The sequence below is a fragment of the Diabrotica undecimpunctata genome, chromosome 1 (assembly GCF_040954645.1).
Source record: "Diabrotica undecimpunctata isolate CICGRU chromosome 1, icDiaUnde3, whole genome shotgun sequence".
In the NCBI taxonomy this organism is placed as follows: domain Eukaryota; kingdom Metazoa; phylum Arthropoda; class Insecta; order Coleoptera; family Chrysomelidae; genus Diabrotica; species Diabrotica undecimpunctata.
In genome coordinates this window covers 150,752,061-150,773,323 of record NC_092803.1, presented here as the reverse complement: position 1 = coordinate 150,773,323, position 21,263 = coordinate 150,752,061, and the positions used below count along the sequence as shown (strand labels likewise).

At 31.4% G+C, this 21,263-nt stretch overlaps 3 protein-coding genes across 6 annotated transcripts in view; 1 reads left to right on the top strand and 2 right to left on the bottom strand.

The window, feature by feature from the left end:
- H2.0 (Homeodomain protein 2.0) overlaps nt 1-21,263 on the top strand; it is a 160,288-nt gene that overhangs the window by 125,468 nt on the left and 13,557 nt on the right. For 3 of the 4 annotated variants that reach the window (XM_072520219.1, XM_072520217.1, XM_072520218.1), the window contains exon 3: nt 20,117-20,291. In XM_072520219.1, the coding sequence (XP_072376320.1) occupies nt 20,117-20,291 (175 nt within the window). Of the gene's footprint in view, nt 1-20,116; nt 20,292-20,533; nt 20,603-21,263 lie in introns of all 4 variants that reach the window. The other variant, XM_072520220.1, reaches the window with a different exon arrangement.
- Nucleotides 1,396-3,611, bottom strand: LOC140432370 (uncharacterized). Its single transcript, XM_072520221.1, has 5 exons — nt 3,455-3,611; nt 3,076-3,223; nt 2,295-2,492; nt 1,851-1,959; nt 1,396-1,689 (listed from the first exon to the last, which is right to left on the bottom strand). Exons 1-5 carry the CDS (start codon nt 3,507-3,509, stop codon nt 1,474-1,476), a joined length of 726 nt encoding a protein of 241 aa, XP_072376322.1. The 5' UTR covers nt 3,510-3,611; the 3' UTR covers nt 1,396-1,473.
- On the bottom strand, nt 10,898-13,037 carry LOC140432365 (uncharacterized). The gene is made up of 5 exons (XM_072520213.1): nt 12,888-13,037; nt 12,511-12,658; nt 11,807-12,004; nt 11,364-11,472; nt 10,898-11,191 (listed from the first exon to the last, which is right to left on the bottom strand). The coding sequence occupies exons 1-5, from the start codon at nt 12,940-12,942 to the stop codon at nt 10,976-10,978; spliced, it is 726 nt and encodes a 241-aa protein (XP_072376314.1). The 5' UTR covers nt 12,943-13,037; the 3' UTR covers nt 10,898-10,975.

Sequence of the window (21,263 nt, the reverse complement as noted above, 5' to 3'; positions counted from 1 at the left end):
TTATACGTAATTTTTTTACTTATGGATCCGTGTTCGATCCAAGAGGAGTTCGTAGACGAAGGGAGGTAAATCCAGAATTGGAACTAAGGGACACTTTGATTTGTGCAAGTATTGAGCAAAATCCTACCCAATCAACACCTCGTCTCGGAGAACAATGTGGAATTCCAAGATTTAGAGTAGGTGAAATTTTGTAAAGACATCGATACCGTCCTTATAAACTTCATAAATCCAACGAACAATTCCCTGGGGATCAATATAGACGTTTAGAATTTTGTCAAACTGCAATGGAAATGTTACATCAAGATGAACATTTTTTAGAGAACGTTTTGTTCACCGATGAATGTACGTTTTTATTGCATGGCCGTCACAATTCAATCAATGCTATGTCCATTTTTTATAGACGGTATGTTGACTGGGCGGAAATACTGGGAACTTCTGCAAAATGAAATTGTCCCAGCCCTTTGTAATTTACCAATACCTTTCGATTCCATATGGTTTCAACACGATGGTTGTCCTGCACATAATTTTCGCATCGTCAGTGAATATCTCAGTGCAACTTTTCCTAATCGATTGATTAGTGGCCACGGATATTTTTTTATTTTTATAGAATTTTTACTTATTTAAACATTCTTTAAAAGTTTTTACTTTATTTTCGAAAGTACGACGACACTGTTTTGTCAATAAGATTTTTTGTTTTAACTTTAGTTTTTGTTTAGTTTCGTTTAGTGATTCAAAGCAAAACGATCTTTGCATAATTTCAAATTATTAAAAAAAAAAAAAAACCACATGTGGGTTTTGAACTCTAATCGTCTGCGATGTCTATATCGCAATGTCGAATTCTTACCTCTAATCCACGAAGGATTTATAATTATTCCGTGACAAGAGTGTATGAAACTCTTCAAATCATAGTAGAAATTATTCTTGGTTAATAATTTAAAACTTTAGATTAAATAATCACTATTAATTAAATTATTTTATTCACATTTTTGCTTTATTGTGGTCAATCAGTTTTTACTTTATGCGAAATTAAAAAATGGAAATACGTCACACATTCGACGTTACTCATAATAATTATGACCGAGGTGATTTAGCTCGAATCTAACGTCTAAAGGTGTAAGACTATCGATAGTGGTAATGTAATGTAATATAAATTATAGGTTTTTCCGATTATTTCTCACCTCTACGAGTTTCATCTCTTTTTATTTCACAAGGTAACTGTGTTTTCTATCTCTTACGTTAAAAAGCCGGGTGGTAAGACACTCATCACTGTATATGAAAATGTGAGTTTGATTAGCTACGTTATACTGTTACTGTTGCAGTAGCGTACTATAACAATTGTATTTTGAGAGATTGGGATAGGAATTTGTTTTCAATTTTTAATAAAAATTTTAAAAATTATTAAAGAACTATTTCGATTTTATTATATAGCTTTACAAAGTTAAACAAAAAGTCTATTATTAGTTAACTATTTGATTAAAAAGATGGTGCTGCGGTGGATCCGCTGTTGTCTTTACACCATTGCATGAGAACCCAAAGTTTGCCAGTGGGGTACCAGACGGTGTTGAATCTCATTTTAAGGAAGTCTCCAACGACATTTCCGAGAAGATCGGCATTAAGGGCAGTTTCAATACCTTCTTGAATGGCAAGAGCTGTAGCATCTCCAATGAGACCTAATCCAGAAATGGAAACCTATAAAAGAGAAACAATTAAATATAAAAAATCAAATGTTATAACTTGGATGCCAAATTGATAATATTAGTTAATATTAAAGGAGTTAATATGAATTAACAAAATACATTTTTTTCTAGTCTAGAAGATAGAAAAATGAAAAATATGATAAAAAAACTTACATCTACATCTTCAACGTGCCATGAAACGGTGAAGCTATCTACAGTGGCGTTTGGTTGAATTTTACCTGCTGAGATTCTTCCAGTCCATTTTGGTTTCTCCATTACAAGTCTAAAAAAATCGTGTTATATTATTTTAATTTCAAAATAGCATTCCCATAATTTATGATAAAATTTAAAATATATTAAATAGAGGTATTGTCTTTAGTTATGAGATCACGAAAGATGTCTTTAATTTAATTATTTTTTGGTAATTACGTGAATGTTTGGTGTAAATTATAACTATAAATTTAATTTAAATCAGTCGTGCTTTATATCTTGATAGTATAATAAAAAGAACATTATACTTCCTAGCTGCACACATAAAATATGCTAAGCTTCCTAAATAAAATTTAACTAGAACGGCTTCTATATAATCATTATCATTTTCTTTATATTGATACTTACTTGAAGCTTCCATGGTATTTTTGTGTAAGGAACAGTTCTTTAACAGTTGCTTTGTAGTTGCCGCTGATTGTGAAAACGGGCCAGTAAGTGGTGTAGTCAAAGACTGCTTCATCATCAGTATCAGCACTGATTTGCTTGGCAGAGATGTCCCAGTCGGCGAGACCATACCATCTCAATGTGTCTACGTCAATTGAGGTGCTAGAAATAAAAAGAAAATATGATAAAATGAAAATTTTACACAAACAGTAGAAATGTTAGAAATGTACCAGTATAAAGTTAACTAACAAAATTAAATCATAAATAAAATCCCTATATTTTGTTGGATGTTTTCTTCACATATTGCTCAATATTGGTAAAACCAATGTTCATACATCTTGTTGTATGTCTGTTTTTCGTAATCTCATAAAGTTTAACACGGCGATTCCACGCGTATCACTACACCGTCAAATTTTCTGTTCACCTATTGTTATTGCCGGTGGTGCCTAAATACACAAAACTGTCAACCAACTGATATTCAGCAATGTTCCCAATTTCGATTCTATTGTTTTTGGTTCTATCCACTCGTTACTTTGGTCTTATTTTTAATAATTCGTAGTCCATGTTACTGGCTTACTCTTTTTAGTTTCTCGAGTATCAACTCAAGCTCTTTCTCGATTTCGGCATCTAATATTTTTCTTACAAAATTATAGTTATACCATTAGCTAACAAATCTGTAGAATTGGCCTAATTAAAATGAACAATCCAAAATAAAGGATCAAATAATCCTAAATGTTCCTCTTACCTAGCAACACCGATGTCTCCGGTCCATGAGATGTTCTTTTTAAAGGCGACGAAGGGATCGTGTGGTGGTACTCCCAATTCAGGTACTCCTACTCTCATTGCTTTGTTGGCGCATCTCAAAATTTCATAGCCGGTATCAAGGTCAGTTTCTACAATTAATTTTAGTTTATTATCACATTATAACTATAGAACATATAGATTTGATATGCTCTAAGAAAGCATTAATTGATATCTAAATAATGTAGGTAATATTTATTTTAAACGTGTTCACGTTTTGTTAAAAATCAAAGAAACTATAGAACTGATTTTTTTTATACTACTCTTTTAGTAATTAAAATTTTTATAAAAATTCTAAAACCAAAAAATTATTCAAAACTTACCGGCTGAGACGAAAAGGGCAAAGCCCAAAAGCAAAAGAGTTTTAGGGACAAACATTGTTGCTATTAGTTCTTTCAAACTGAATATGAACACATCTTGAAAGGTGTAGTATTTATACCAAAAAACCTACTGACGTTGCTTGTGATAAAAAACCGCTCATAGGCCAAGTACTTATTATTATTAACTTAACATATAATTCTATTCAAATTTTTGATTTGAGTGGCACCACTTCACAGGGAGCCAAGAATGGTGACTTATTGTTTTAATTTTGGATGTTGTTTAAGGTAATATATTTTGCTGTAGCTTTTTAAGACCACAAATCTCTTTATAATGTACATATGGCAATACTTTGTTACAGGACGATTTTACAAAAATTACAGACATATCTCACAATATACAAATATTTTGTATCTAAAGAGTGTAACATAAAGAAAGCCAAACAAGTTTAATCTAAATTTGAATTAATACATAGAATCCAATAATTTCTTTATTTGCAGTACAAACTACATTTCTTCTTCTTTTTAGTTGAGTCAAAGGACTTTAATTTCTGGCACCTAGTTATAAGACCTTTGTACCAAACCCTGTTTTTTCTCATTAAACTTCAATCAGTCCTGTGGCCCCAAGGACGGCAAACAGTGTTCTCATTGGTAGTTTAAGGATCTCTTTTAGTTTAAGCCTCAGTTGAACGGTTTCTCTCGAGCCTTATTTTGAAAAAAAATCTGCTCGTTTATTCCCATGCACCTCTTCATGACTCAGCACTTATAGGTAAGACACTTTATTGTTGAATGTCAGGGAAATAAGTCTTCTACTCACAATCGGTTATAGCTTTTAATAAAGTTAAAAAAAGGGCTACCGGTTTCGTTGTTTATAAACTTTTACAGCATCTTCAGGCCCTCAAGAAACTAAGGATATCAAGGATTTTTGAGGATCGGAAGAAGCTGTAAAAATTTGTAAATACCGAAACCGGTAGACTATTCTCTTTTTTAAACTTTATTAAAACCTATAACGGATTATAAGTAGAAGACTTATTTTCCATGAATAATATTCATGAATATGTGCTAACACCGGCAATTTTTTTTATCATACTTTATTGTCTTTTAACAGATTGTTAAGGAGATCTTTGCAGTTTCTTACTGGTTTTGGTGAAGAGCTTCTTAACGGACAGAATAAGCGATTGGCTAATAGTATAAATGTTGATTCTCTTTACTTTAGGGTCTCAATTCAGGATTTAATCAATGCAGTCATGAAAGCAAAAACTTTAACTTGAAATATAATTTTATATTGACCTGTACGCCGTAAGATTTGTTAAAATTACATGTTCACCTAACGACTTTTGATCCAGTATCGAGGTTTATTACAAAAATTACACAAAGACAATAACAGCATAGCAGAGAAAATGTATCAAACATTAAAAGATAGAAGTAATGAAGCAGCATTAGACGTCTTTGGAACAAATGAAAATAAAATACAAAAAATCTTGAAGGAAAGTCGAATGATTAAAGCTGGCGAGGGAACAGAATACGCTAAATCTCAAGTGGTAAGATGCAAAAGATGACGAGGACTGAAAAAACCATAAACAGCGTAAATACACAGCAAAAAAGACATTAAAAAAACTATTTAGATGAAGCAAGACTAATCTCTTCGAGTGAAGAGGATTTACAACCTATGCTTCGCCGATTTAATATATATGTTTGAAAATTGAATGTGACAATTTTAACAAGAAAAAAAAAAGCAAAATGCACGGTTATAACGACAAATTTACTAAGATGTTAATTGGAACTGAAGGGACAGATAATAGGACTAGTGATGGAGTTTAATATCTGAGCATTAGACTGTCTAGTTGCGGAAAGCTGGAAAAAGTAAAAGGTGAAAAGAATCTGTAAGAGTCCTGAGTGAACCAAAATAAAAATGTAGGAAAAGAAATAAAAGGCAGAAATTACAAAGCAGTCATCAGAACAAGAATGACATACGCGACAGAAACACGACCTGACACAGAGAGGACGTAAGAAACAGCAGGGATGAAAAATTGGTAGTAAAATACTATGGGACAAAGCTAGAAGTATAGATCAATGACATATAATTAGAAGTATAGATCAATGACATTAATATATAAATTGGTAAAAATTAGAATTTCATCAACCATATCAATATTCATAATAGTAAAGTACGCATCAATTTCTGTTTTTATTTGACGTGCAGTTCCTTTTAATCCCGGTGGTACTCTTATTATATTTTGTTGCTTTGTCTTAGATGTGGAAAAAGAAGTTTTATACCACTTACTTGTTTTATCCTTGCCAATGAATGTATCTTCAACGTTTTCGTAAAACACTTCCTCCTCATCTGACATATCTTGCTCTGAACATGTATTTCCTCTAATTGTGCTTGGGTTAACACTTCCTTTGGATTTTTACGAGACATGGCGTAATCTAAAATTATAAAATATGTTATAATATAGAATTCAACAATAATCTAATATGTTTCATATATATTATTAATTCTTATAAATAATTATATTATTAACAATTTTACTTACCAATAAAATTTCAATTTCTCGAAAAAGATATATAATACATTAGTTATTTCAAAAAAAAAAGTGCGCGAATTTCACTACCAGGCGCCTTGCAGCAATTGTCTGCCTCGATGTACTATTCACAATAAAGTACGATAACTAACTAATTGGATTTGGATTTCACAAGACGATGATGGGTACAGACTAAGGATTAACCGATATATATGATATTACAATGAATGTTCAAAATGACCCCCATTTTCTTCAATACACATTTGGTATCATTTTAATAAGGAAAACCGAATGCTCCATATTTTTCTGACGAAATTGATTTGCAGCTTCAAATATTCTAACCCTCAATATTGTTGTTCGTCCTCTATTGTTACAGAATACACTTTGTCTTTCATAAACCACCAAAAGCAAACGTCCATGGGGTTAAGACCTGGACTTCTAGGTGGCCAAGAAATAGGTGCGTCACGACTCCTTCCAATCCACCGACCAGGATACTGTCTGCAAAGGTAGGTAGGTCGGTTTTTTTGGCGTGAGGATTTTCGTCGGCCCAAATGTGCTCGTTATGATGGTTTGTTATTCCATTGCTACTGAAGATAGCCTCGTCGGTAAACAAAATATTTTTAATATAATTAACATTTCGAGCGTTTTCCATTAACAACCGATCGCAAAATCCAATCCTTTTAGGTTAATCTTCAACCAATACTTAACTCTTAAACCGTTGGTAAGTAATAGGGTTTAATCAGCTGATCCTTCAAACGCCTCCAAACCCTTACGTGAGGAACATTTAGTTGAGCAGCTATTACCCTTGTACTTGTTCCAGAAACTTCTTCAATGATTTCTAAAATGTCTTCATCAGTTGCATCCATTATTGGACGACCACTATTGCCAGCAACTTGCGGTTGGAATGTACCCGTTTCCCGTAATCGACGATCAATGGTCAGAAATAATCGTCTATCGGGTGTATTTCGCTTGAGGTATTTTACTGCAAAAGTGGCAAAGCTGACCGTACACAAGAACTTTACAAAGGACTCGTTGCTCATAACGGACAGTTCAATGACTGATAGATAAAATATAGATAACAATTAGATCACAGTTGACAAGAGGAATCAAGACACACTGAATTCTAGAATCTGCAATATAAAGGGTGCCAATGTGTCTTAACCTGAGACTTGTAAAGGACGCAAAATAAACTAATTTACGCTTTAACGACCATGTGCACCAAATATGGACACAATCTTACTTTCGCACATGCTGTTATTAACTGTGGCTCTTAATTTATACACGAGGTTAGTTAAATAGACATTTATAATATCTAGTCGTTCCAATTTACACCTTAGTAAATTTGTCGTTAGAACCGTGCATTTTGCTTTTTTTTTTGGTAAATATTGTCATACTTAATTTACTCGCGAATATAATAAATTGGTGAGGCATAAGTTGCAAATCCTCTTCACTCGAAGTGATTATTCTTACTTTATCTAAGTAGTTTTTTTAATGTCTTTTTCGCTGTGTATTTACACTGTTTATGGTTTTTTCAGTCTTCGTCATCTTTTGCATCTTACCACTTGAGATTTAACCTATTCTGTTCCTTCTCCAGCTTTAATCGTTCGTCTTTCCTTCAAGATTTTTTGTGTTTTGTTTTCATTTGTTTCCTGTTTGCCGTCCTTGGTGCCACAGGAGTTGATGAAGTTTAATGAGAAAAAAAAAACAGGGTTTGGTACAAAGGACTTATAACTAGGTACCAGAAAATATTCTTTTGACTCAACTAGAAAAAAGAAGAAGTGTAGTTTGTACTGTTAGTAAAGAAATTATTGGTTCTATGTATTAATTCAAATTTAGATTAAACTTGTTTGGCTTTCTTTATGTTACACTCTTTAGATATAAAAATATTTGTATAATGTGAAATACAGGATTATCTATATTTTTTTGTAATATCGTCCTTTGACAAAGTATTGCCGTATGTACATTACGAAGATTCTTGGTATCTTAAAAAGCTATAGTATAATATAAAACCTTAAACACCACCCAAAATTAAAACAATCATTCACCATTGTTGGCTCCCTATGTATAGACCAGTCTGGTTATGCAAAAATCATCGATTTCACGGCAAAATTTTTCGCAGATATCTGAAGCTTTTAAGACGTACGTGGGGGTTACTAGATGACGAATAGATGAAAAGATATTTCTATTTTTACCTTGCGTTTTTTTCTTAACAATCATTTATGGTCACAATTTGATTTTTTGTCTATAAGTTTTTTTTTCTTATATTTTAAATAAACATAATACACATATCATTTTTTTATATCAAGAATATCCTTATTTCCCCTTTTTTTCAATTAAAATTGATAAATAATTTACGGAGATATTTGCAAAAATGCAGTTTTTTTGCACTAATTTATAAATTTAATTAACATTTTTTTATTAACAAAATAAAATGTTATTAATACATTTAAACATCGAGGAACTACTGTTCTTTAAATTTGTACGAAATCTCCCCCCATAGTTTAAAAGTTATTTAATTTGTTTATCCCTGAGGATAATTATTTAAACTATTGAGCATGCCCTGTGCATGATGCTAGAAACATTTAGCACATTTCATAGGATTCTTTAAGACTTAGACTATCTCAGAAGTTAAATGCATAATGCGTTTTCATCGAAATTATTTACAAAATAAACGTTTGAAAAAGGGGTATATTTTTTACTTATAAACAATTGTAATAACTTTTATATTTTTCAAGCTACAGACTTGTACGTATAACCATTGGATAGCTGGTAAAAAAACCTTCTATGTCCAATAGGCACGAAGTTAGCGACTATTTTTTTTTAAATCATATCTCCATTGTTTATAAACATTAAGAAGTAAAATTTGTACAAATTTAGTTTGTACAAAGTTAGAAAGTTTAAATATGAGGTTCTGTTTTAACCAGAACGCATGTGCTGACAATTCAAGTAGTTCTTTTGAATCTTTATGTCGTTAAGGTTCATTGGTAAAACCGAATGAAATTAAATCCCAGTATAGGGAAATATTATTTTAGATTTTCTTTTTTAATTATATTATATTGTTCATGTATTATTATAATAATATCTTATTGAGATATATCTAAGAAAATCAAGGGAATGTTATCTTTTTTAGTTAATGAAAATTAATTATTAAAGTAGGTAAGTTGTTAATGGATATATCAGTCAAGTTAGTTATCTGTGATGTTGTATTGTTGTTGGTATCTCATTTAAGTAAGAAGTGGTATATATCGCTTAGATTCTTAATGTGACTCTTAAAATTGACGGAGAAATCGTTAAAGAAAATATAACACATTTCAATTAACTCTCTTTTAGATTTATTGTTCTGACGGTGGAGAATTGTAGTGTTAGTATAGTCCATGAGATAACCAGTGGAATGGACATGTTTGGCTAATGCACAGCGGTCAGGGTGAAGTCGAGAATCACTTTTGTGTAGTGTAATACGTGATTTCAATAATTGAGATGTTTGGCCGATGAAGGAATTACGGCAAGAGAGGCATGGAATGTTGTAGACAATGTTACTAAGCCTATCTATGAGAGTCTTATCTTTTATCTTAGAATAAAGATTATTAATTGTTAGGGCTGATCTACAAGCCACATTAAGTTTAATGTTGTTGTTTTCAACACTTTTCAGAATCCGTGTTAACCCTGGAGTGCTATCTCTGAAATATGGTAATGAAAAATATTTGTTTATAGGAGTATCCGAGACTGGCTTCCCACTTACGGCATCAGGATCAGCATTGTTAGTCGCGAAGGAAGGTGAAGTATCTTCGTTATTCGGTAGATATTAACGGCTCTTTATACCGAAGATCAACTAACACCCAACATTTCAGCTGCATAATATTGACTACGACCATCTTGAACTAAAGTCACCGCCCTTGCAGCATTTTTCGGAGTTAGAGACATTTAGGAAGGATAATTAAATAAAAATATAACACGTTTTGAAAATAAAATCACTACACTAGAATGGTTGTTGAATTAAAAACATCATTCAATAAATATCTACTTGCTTCAGACCCTTTTTGACAAAAACCTGAAATACCAATTTGTTTTAAGAAATATAAAAAGCAATATTAAAAATAGTATTTTATTTCTCGTATACGAGGGTACACCTAAATTTACATACGTAATTTAAAGTCTCTAAAATTATACTTCAAATAAATAAGAAATAAGGAATGGATCAATTTTTTTGCACCTAAGTGTATATAGCAATTGATTGCCATTTAAAAATTACAATTGACATATTTCTAAGATTTTTTTTTCAAAGTTCTCTGTTTCTCTGAAATAATAAATTTATTCCATACTTTTGCATCATACTGTACATTTAAGAATAGGGAAATATATTGATAACAGATTGACGTATATACTAATTTTTTTATATAAAATTAAAGCTAATTTTTTATCTTTATATGATAATATAAGTTTGCTTGAGAAAAAATGGTCGAAAATTAGGGTTGTCACATGTTAAAATCGCGAAATTTCAAAGATGAATTAAAAGAGAGCTAGTGCGCAACGCCACTGGTTTGACATGGCTAGTGTCAATTGTAACCCTAATTTGATACCATTTTTGCTCAGACCACCTTATATCATCATATTAAAACAAAATTGGATTTCATTTGATATAAAAAACATGCATATACATCATAAGCAGCGTATTTTATTTAAAAAATAAATGAACGAAATTTTAGTTTAAAAATTGATTACCATTAACACAATTACAAAACTATTTGCGTCCACTTTTTACTAGCAACCTGTTATCCATATATTCCCTTATTATTAAATATCTATGAAAATGTGAGTTTGATTAACTACGTTATACTGTTACTGTTGCAGTAGCGTACTATAAGAATTGTATTTTGAGAGATTGGGATAGGAATTTGTTTTCAATTTTTAATAAAAATTTTAAAAATTATTAAAGAACTATTTCGATTTTATTATATATCTTTACAAAGTTAAACAAAAAGTCTATTATTAGTTAACTATTTGATTAAAAAGATGGTGCTGCGGTGGATCCGCTGTTGTCTTTACACCATTGCATGAGAACCCAAAGTTTGCCAGTGGGGTACCAGACGGTGTTGAATCTCATTTTAAGGAAGTCTCCAACGACATTTCCGAGAAGATCGGCATTAAGGGCAGTTTCAATACCTTCTTGAATGGCAAGAGCTGTAGCATCTCCAATGAGACCTAATCCAGAAATGGAAACCTATAAAAGAGAAACAATTAAATATAAAAAATCAAATGTTATAACTTGGATGCCAAATTGATAATATTAGTTAATATTAAAGGAGTTAATATTAATTAACAAAATACAACTTTCTCTAGTCTAGAAGATAGAAAAATGAAAAATATGACTTAAATATGATAAAAAAACTTACATCTACATCTTCAACGTGCCATGAAACGGTGAAGCTATCTACAGTGGCGTTTGGTTGAATTTTACCTGCTGAGATTCTTCCAGTCCATTTTGGTTTCTCCATGACAAGTCTAAAAAAATCGTGTTATATTATTTTAATTTCAAAATAGCATTTCCATAATAATAAAATGATTATGATAAAATTTAAAATTAATTAAATAGAGGTATTGTCTTTCACGAAAGATGTCTTTAATTTAATTATTTTTTGGTAATTACGTGAATGTTTGGTGTAAATTATAACTATAAATTTAACTTAAATCAGTCGTGCTTTATCTCTTGATAGTATAATAAAAAGAACATTATACTTCCTAGCTGCACACATAAAATATGCTAAGCTTCCTAAATAAAATTTAACTAGAACGGCTTCTATATAATCATTATCATTTTCTTTATAATGATACTTACTTGAAGCTTCCATGGTATTTTTGTGTAAGGAACAGTTCTTTAACAGTTGCCTTGTAGTTGCCGCTGATTGTGAAAACGGGCCAGTATGTGGTGTAGTCAAAGACTGCTTCATCATCAGTATCAGCACTGATTTGCTTGGCAGAGATGTCCCAGTCGGCGAGACCATACCATCTCAATGTGTCTACGTCAATTGAGGTGCTAGAAATAAAAAGAAAATATGATAAAATGAAAATTTCACACAAACAGTAAAAATGTTAGAAATGTAGATTGGTAAAACCAATGTTCATACATCTTGTATGTCTGTTTTTCGTAATCTCATAAAGTTTAACACGGCGATTCCACGCGTATCACTACACCGTCAAATTTTCTGTTCACCTATTGTTATTGCCGGTGGTGCCTAAATACACAAAACTGTCAACCAACTGATATTCAGCAATGTTCCTAATTTCGATTCTATTGTTTTTGGTTCTATCCACTCGTTACTTTGGTCTTATTTTTAATAATTCAGTCCATGTTACTGGCTTACTCTTTTTAGTTTCTCGAGTATCAAATCAAGCTCTTTCTCGATTTCGGCATCTAATATTTTTCTTACAAAATTATAGTTATACCATTAGCTAACAAATCTGTAGAATTGGCCTAATTAAAATGAACAATCCAAAATAAAGGATCAATTTGGATCAAATAATCCTAAATGTTCCTCTTACCTAGCAACACCGATGTCTCCGGTCCATGAGATGTTCTTTTTAAAGGCGACGAAGGGATCGTGTGGTGGTACTCCCAATTCAGGTACTCCTACTCTCATTGCTTTGTTGGCGCATCTCAAAATTTCATAGCCGGTATCAAGGTCAGTTTCTACAATTAATTTTAGTTTATTATTACATTATAACTATAGAACATATAGATTTGATATGCTCTATGAAAGCATTAATTGATATGTAAATATGTAGGTAATATTTATTTTAAACGTGTTCACGTTTTGTTAAAAATCAAAGAAACTATGAAACTGATTTTTTATACTAGTCTTTTAGTAATTTAAAATTTTTATAAAAATTCTAAAACCAAAAAATTATTCAAAACTTACCGGCTGAGACGAAAAGGGCAAAGCCCAAAAGTAAAAGAGTTTTAGGGACAAACATTGTTGCTATTAGTTCTTTCAAACTGAATATGAACACAACTTGAAAGGTATAGTATTTATACCAAAAAACCTACTGACGTTGCTTGTGATAAAAAACCGCGCATAGGCCAAGTACTTATTATTATTAACTTAACATATTCTATTCAACTATTCAAATTTTTGATTTGAGTGGCACCACTTCACAGGGAGCCAAGAATGACTTATAGTTTTAATTTTGGATGTTGTTTAAGTTAATATATTATGCTGTAGCTTTTGAAGACCACAAAACTCTTTATGATGTACATATGGCAATACTTTGTTACAGGACGATTTTACAAAAATTACAGACATATCTCACAATATACAAATATTTTTTATCTAAAGAGTGTAACATAAAGAAAGCCAAACAAGTTTAATCTAAATTTGAATTAATATATCGAATGCAATAATTTCTTTATTTGCAGTACAAACTACACTTCTTCTTCTTTTTTTTTTAGTTGAGTCAAAAGATTTTAATTTTTGGCACCTAGTTAAAAGACCTTTGTACCAACCCTGTTTTTTTCTCATTAACCTGTGGCCCCAAGGACGGCGAACAGTTTTCTCATTGGTAGTTTGAGGATCTCTTCCTTCTAGTTTAAGCCTCAGTTGAAAGGTTTCTCTCGAGCCTTATTTTGAAAAAAAATCTGCTCGTTTATTCCCATGCACCTCTTCATGACTCAGCACTTATAGTAAAGAAACTTTATTGTTGAATGTCAGGGAAATAAGTCTTCTACTCACAATCGGTTATAGCTTTTAATAAAGTTATAAAAAGGGCTACCGGTTTCGTTGTTTATAAACTTTTATAGCATCTTCAGGCCCTCAAGAAACTAAGGATATCAGGGATTTTTGAGGATCTGAAGAAGCTGCCCTTTTTTCAACTTTATTAAAACCTATAACGGATTATAAGTAGAAGACTTATTTTCCATGAATAACATTCATGAATATGTGCTAACACCAGCAATCTTTTTATCATACTTTATTGTCTTTTAACAGATTGTTAAGGAGATCTTTGCAGTTTCTTACTGGTTTTGGTGAGTAGCTTCTTAACGGACAGAATAAGCGATTGGCTAATAGTATAAATGTTGATTCTCTTTGCTTTAGGGTCTCAATTAAGGATTTAATCAATGCAGTCATGAAAGCAAAAACTTTCGCTTGAAATATAATTTTATATTGACCTGTACGCTGTAAGATTTGTTAAAATTACATGTTCACCTAACGACTTTTGATCCAGTATCGAGGTTTATTACAAAAATTACACTTATCACAAAAATTACACAAAGACAATAACAGCATAGCAGAGAAAATGTATCAAACATTAAAAGATAGAAGTAATAAAGCAGCATTAGACGTCTTTGGAACAAATGAAAATAAAATACAAAAAATCTTGAAGGAAAGACGAATGATTAAAGCTGGCGAAGGAACAGAATACGCTAAATCTCAAGTGGTAAGATGCAAAAGATGACGAGGACTGAAAAAACCTTCAACAGCGTAAATACATAGCAAAAAAGACATTAAAAAAAGCTATTTAGATGACGTAAGACTAATCTCTTCGAGTGAAGAGGATTTACAACCTATGCTTCGCCAATTTAATATATTCGTTTGAAAATTGAATGTGACAATTTTAACAAGAAAAAAAAAGAAAAAAACGGTTATAACGACAAATTTACTAAGATGTAAATTGGAACTGAAGGGACAGATAATAGGACTAGTGATAGAGTTTAATATCTGAGCATTAGACTGTCTAGTTGCGGAAAGCTGGAAAAAGTAGAAGGTGAAAAGAATCTGTAAGAGTCCTGAGTGAACCAAAATAAAAATGTAGAACAAGAAATGAAAGGCGGAAATTACAAAGCAGTAATCAGAACAAGAATGACATACGCGACAGAAACACGACCTGACACAGAGAGGACGTTAGAAACAGCAGGGATGAAAAATTGGTAGTAAAATACTATGGGACAAAGCTAGAAGTATAGATTAATGACATATAATTAGGATGCCAACAAATAAAGTAGTAAAGATGGCGAGAGACGGAATAGTAAGATGATCAGTGGAAATACGGCGAAAACGCTGGAAAGAGAGTTTATTAGAAGCACATTGAAAACCAGACAGATTTATGTCTACATAAAAATAATATGAAGAAGAATGAATATTTATCTCATTTACTGACATATTTTGACTAAGATTCTCTTACTAGGTTTTCCTTGGTCTTCTTCTTTTGCTTTTACTACGTCTAGTGACTTGTAACTCAGCAATTAAATCATACTGGGTGTAATGCCTAGCGTTACATAATTTTTTTTTCCCAATTTCAAACTTTTTTGCAATATCTTTTGTTACAAGCGTGTTATTTCTTCTAAGTCATACTTCCTGCTCTAACTCTACCTCTACTTATACTGATTGTTACTTCATCGAATTCCTTAAATTTAATAATGAAGGATGAGTGGTGATGGACACGGATCCATAAATTTATTAGGGAGCTGCTTTGTTCAAAAGAACGAGAGGAGAGGGAACGTGCAACAGAATTCTGAAACGAGCGAGTAGCATCTCGGTGGGGTTCGAACTATCGCAGGCCGAAATATGAGAAAATGAGAGACTGGCGACGCGAGAGAGATGGCAGTCTCGCTAAGGCAGGGGGTTAAAAATCTTTGGTGGTTCGTATAGGTGTGATTTTCCCGATAGATATCTGGGACAAAGAATGGAAATCAGGTAATAGCAGGGCATGCATCAGGAGAGGTGTTTTTGCCTTAACCAGCCCTTCCTTCCTGATATCTGGAATGACAGAGGAGAGGTTTTTAGTTGGACGCCGACCGTCTCGGAGTGGTTATGGGACGAAGTGTCAAAGGTCCAGGTCCAACTTCGTTAGTGTATTAGGATCCCAACACTACCTGAATGAGTTACAGGTGTCTTTATGTAGATTTTCCTTCTTCTCTTTAAAGAGGTAAAAAAAGTTTGTACAACACGAATATATCTTTTGTTTTTATGCACGTACTTCCTCGTTCCTCGTTTGATATTTTAATTACAATAACTGTTATTATTTTAATAATTACATTAACTGTTATTATTTCAAGTTAATTTTATAGATTTTTTGTAAAATTTTTATTTTATTTTTTAATTTCTTTTGACATCGATTTCATGCAAATAATATTTTGTTAGTTTCGTCTCAGATATATTCAACCTGATTAAAATCGTTTCATTTTCTAGGTGCTATATACTTCAGCTATACTTTAACATTTTTGTAATTTTGAAAGTCTATGTTACACCTATTTTTTGATTTCTTCTTCTTCAATTACCATCCTGTACCATTAGTACATTAATTATCCGGCCAATGTATTAGATCCATATGAGATCGTATCAGGATTTGCAGCTTTACCACTTTTTAAAGATTTTATTATCAACTCTTGATTTCTTGATTAAATCTGGACCTGTTTCGATTTTTCTTGCCACTCGACTTCTTGCCACTCACCTACAACAAGGTACTTAGATACGCAATAATAATAAAAGTATGTATTATACTGATATAATAATAATAATGGCTGATATATTGTTTTGAAAGCATTTTATATGCTTTAAGAAAATAAAATATTTATTACATTATATAAAACTAAAAATACAATACTGATAGAGTAGTGAAAAAGAGGATTACAATGATATGCGCTAAAATAGGGATCTGAAAAAAATGTTGGTAATCCACTTTAACTGGCAAGTGAAACTCTTGAAACTTATTTTTTCTGTTATTATTTTTTGTTGGTCACTGGCGTATACTAAATTAAAACTAATACATTTAGCCTGTATATTGGTTTTTGTTTTTTTTTTTCAATCCCTTTGGGTGGTATATTAACTCGCCCTAACGTTGGCAATTTCATTGGCAAATGGTTTACGGTATTCAGCTAATCGGAATAGTTTTCCAGTGTTGCGTATTGTTGTCCAATAGTGAATTTTCTTGAGCCATGATTGCTTTCTTCCAATTTCTCTGTGGCCATAGATTTTTTTTATTTTAATAGTTTTCAGTAATTCACGAACGGTATTTGCTGTATTTAACACAGCTTCATTGATCTTCTTCACTATCCAGGGTCTTCGGAGCACATTTTTATTCAATCACACTCCAAAGTCTTTATGTTGCAAAGCCTGTTTGGAAATTATATGTCAGTAGATAATAAATATCAGCGTGGATAGAATGCATCCCTGTCTGACGCCTATTTAAATGTAACATTCATCAGTTAATCTCTCGTCGATTTGTACTACTACTTTCTACTTCCAACACAAGTTTTCTGATACTTAGGCCTCTAAAACCAATGCCTTTGGTTCTTAATATGTTTAATAGCGTTTTATGCTGTACGCTATTGAAAACCTTTTTGTAATCAATGAAAGCGACATAAATATCTTTACGTTATTTCCGGCATTTTTGGAGAAGTAAATTTAAGTTAAAAAGTGCCCCACGTGTACCCAGTACATTTTTAAATCCAAACTGGGTTTCATCAAAGTCTTTTTGGCGGTACCTTCTTATAATTTTATGCTAAAGGAAAGAAAAATTTTCAATGTTGGCTCATCAGACTAATTAACCTGTATTCGTCACGTCTTCTTGTCCGCAGCTTCTTCAGAATTGCTATTAAAACAGACTCAAGGTATTCTCCTCCAAGGTATACTCCTTCTTGTATTTCACAAGTAGTAAATACGTCATTAAAAAGTTTAACTAGAACACTGATGTGCTCATTTAGTAGGTACTTGCTGACTGTACTGATGTGCTTGTATCATTTTTAAGAGTTCAGCTAGCGTGTTGTCTGATCCAGTTGCTTTCTTGGTTTTAAATGATTTTATTGCATGAAGAAATTTATATTTTAAAATTTTAGGTCCTTTTTGATTTAAATTGCTCTGCATGTTTGGCGTGTCATTTTGAAACAATTTAGTTATATAGTTAATCCTTGTTTCAAGTATTTCTCATTCATCAATAATAACTTTTCCTGCATTATCTACTAGAGAATGAGTGTTTTTCTTTTGTATTCATATGCCTTATTTTTGTATTGTCTTCTTTCTTTCATAGGGTCTAGTATTTCTTCTATCATCCATTGTTTTTTTTTTGAATCTATTAGTTACACTATGTTCTTCTAGTATTTTGGTCAAATATTAATGAAATAATTTTTATGTTTCGCTTGTTCCCATTTTCTTCATGTAACCGTTTACGTCATTTTCAATTTTACTTTTGTTGAAATCTAAAATAGTAAAATTTGTTTGCTGATGTTTTTTCTCTATTTGTTTTAGCCTGACCCTTGTATCGGCGCTTAGAGGGTTGTGATTAGATCCAATATCTGCTCCAGGGTATGTTGTGACTCTACTGATGGAGTTCATAAATCTTTTGGTCATAAGTATGCAATCTACCTGATTTTTTATTATACGTGTTGGATTATCTCCAGACTTTAATGTCAAACATTAAACAAAAAAATATTCAAACATCTTAGAATAATCATCATAATCATCAATGGCACTACATCCCTACTTAACCCTCAACCTTCCTTAGTTTATCACGACAGTCGTTCCTGTCCATTGACAACCTTTGGCAATTTGCCGTTCCAATCTTTCTCCCTGCTTTGTCTACATGACCTTTTTACCTCAATCTTGGTCTGTGATTACTTTTATTTCCACTATTTAGACATTGATAACAGGATTCGTCTAGGAGGATAGATTTCATTCGCTACTAAAAGGTATCATTATAGCCTACCTATTTTTATGTAGAATATTACATCCCTGCCATCTGCTATTAATTTATATTTCTTAGAGAGCCATAAGTTCAGGCTCTCCCATATAGTTTTCCTTTCGATTTAATCAAATGCTCTTTCCATGTATATAAAACTTACTTACACTTTTTTATTATTCTTTAGGTCTTTCTACACAATCTGTTGTATAGTAAATATAATACGATCTTGTGTTTTATGTCCTTTTCTGAATCTTTATTTCGTATAGTTTTGCTGCTACATGAAGTAGGGTTCAGCCTCTATAGTTCTGACCAATGACGTATAATATATATTTTACGTCATTGGTTCTGACAGTCTCTTGTGTTTTCTTTATTGTATTGCACTAACGCATTTGACCATTCTCTCGGCAGTATTTTGTTCTTTCATATTAGATTTAGGATGTATAATAATCTTTTCTATGCTTTTTCTCCCATATATTTTAACATCTCTGGACTACCTTTATCGCACCCAGGAGCTTTTCCAGTATTTATCTTTTCTATTGCTTCCTCTAGTTCTTCCTATATAATTTATTTTTCCTCTGTTTTTCTCTAATCCGCTAATTACTTTGTTTTCATTTTCCTTTGCTTTTCCTTGCTCTCCTTTAAACAGTTCTTCGAAATATTCTCTCCATCTTTATATTATATCCATGTCATCGATTAATATTGTTCCGTTTTTGATCATTATTTGTTTTAATTTTATTTCCTTGTTGATTCGTAGGTTGTTCAGTATTCTATAAAACAATTTTACATTTATTCATTACTGTTTTCTACCATTTTTTTTTTCAAACTTGTCCTAGCTTCTCTTTTTCTCATTTTTGACCATTTCTTTAGCTTTTATTCTCTGTATTTTATATCTTTTATATTTTTGTCGTGTTTTGTCTTTTCTTTAATTTCGATTGTTACCTCTTTATTCCACCATAGTGTCCTTTTCGTTTCTTATTATTTCTTTTGGCCCCACAAACTTAGTTTTGCTATATTTATGATAGCATTTCTAAATTTTCTCCATTCTTCGTCTAATATTTTTGTTTTTGTCCATTTCCTTCTTTAACTCCTCCTTATATATGATTTTTGTTGTTTCTTCTCTTAGTTTAGGTATTTTAATTATTTCCTTGTATTTCTTATACGTGTCTTTTGTAATTTTTATTTCTATTTCTTTGCTGTTAGATGAAGTTTTCAGTAAGTAGTGATCACTGCCTATTTTATAGCTTCTTCTAAAGCTTTTTTAAAACTCAAAATGAGTTGAAAATAACTTATTTCGTTAGTCTTTTTTTTTTAATTTATCGTAACACGAAGATTTAGACTAAAATGTTGAGTATAAGCATCAGAAATCCATCATCAAAGCATCAAGTATATATTGTGCTACAGTTATTGGTATTAACAATAATGTGAAAATGACTTTAGATCTGGAAAAGTATTAATGTATGTTAAATTTTTACAGGTATCCGAATAGCTGATAGCCATTCACCTACACATTCATCTACAAACTTATCAACGTGTTCCTCGAATCAAAACAAAAGAAAACGTTCTTGGTCTAGAGCTGTGTTCAGTAATTTACAAAGAAAAGGACTCGAAAGGAGATTCCAGCTACAGAAGTACATCACAAAACCTGACAGGTTGGTTTTTCTCCTCCCAAAAAATTATTTACTAACAAACAAGTTACTACTCGATAAATAATGTTAAATTTTATTAACAAATTAAAATTGTACATACATCACTTTTATATGGTGCGAATACTTTTCTACTTAATTTTGCTAAAAAAATTTTAATTCGTCGAGTCTGAGGTACATTTGGGAGAATCTCATATTTGGTCACAAATGGGATGTTGTGGGTCTCTAACCAATTCTTGTTGTTCTAGAGCTGCGGTTATCAAGAAGTCTAATAGACACCCTAAGTTTACAGTACTTATCTCACCGACTGATATATGGTATGTGTATGTATGGTATGTGTATATCCTTTTTGTACCTGAAAGGGGACCATCAAATTAATATTTACCATTAAAAAAAAAAAAAAAACTTAATTAAACTCAAAAAAGTAAACTGAAAAATTATTATTAATGTTTCTAACTAAAAATAAGACGATATTATATAGATTGTTGAAAATACAAATATAGCAACAACAAAAAAAGAAAAACGTTTAAAAGCAATATACAGTGTGACCCATTTAGATTGGAAACACCTCTATAAAATTTGAAGTTGTTAACCGATTTTAACCAAATTTTCTTTTAATGTCATGTAATAAAAGGTCTATTGCGGGACAAAATATGAAATATTTTGTTAAATTTTCACGGCAGTCTACGATACTTTTTCTTCGTCGAAAATGAAGAATTTGTATTAGCGATTTTTTTATTAAAAAAAATTTCTACGCCACTGGATTTAGAGTGTCTTCAAATAGCTATGACAAAAATTTTATTAAAATATATTTATTAATAACGAAGTTATGACAACTTAAAATTTTAAAACTCACTAAGCTACGAGTCAAAAAAGAACACCCTGTATCAACAGATAACCATAAAACTAATTATTTTTCAAATAATTTTTATAATAAACCACTACTAGACAAAAAAATGTTTAAAATAGCATAAAAAT

What these genes read in the sequence shown, in the direction of transcription:
- LOC140432370 (XM_072520221.1), bottom strand. Translation starts at nt 3,509, where the DNA reads ATGTTTGTCCCTAAAACTCTTTTGCTTTTGGGCTTTGCCCTTTTCGTC. An exon ending in AAATACCATGGAAGCTTCAA is followed by an intron (nt 1,960 to 2,294) that starts GTAAGTATCAAT and finishes CGATTTTTTTAG; the next exon opens with ACTTGTAATGGAGAAACCAA. An exon ending in GGCACGTTGAAGATGTAGAT is followed by an intron (nt 1,690 to 1,850) that starts GTAAGTTTTTTT and finishes TCTCTTTTATAG; the next exon opens with GTTTCCATTTCTGGATTAGG.
- LOC140432365 (XM_072520213.1), bottom strand. Translation starts at nt 12,942, where the DNA reads ATGTTTGTCCCTAAAACTCTTTTACTTTTGGGCTTTGCCCTTTTCGTC. An exon ending in GGAGACATCGGTGTTGCTAG is followed by an intron (nt 12,005 to 12,510) that starts GTAAGAGGAACA and finishes TTTTATTTCTAG; the next exon opens with CACCTCAATTGACGTAGACA. An exon ending in AAATACCATGGAAGCTTCAA is followed by an intron (nt 11,473 to 11,806) that starts GTAAGTATCATT and finishes CGATTTTTTTAG; the next exon opens with ACTTGTCATGGAGAAACCAA.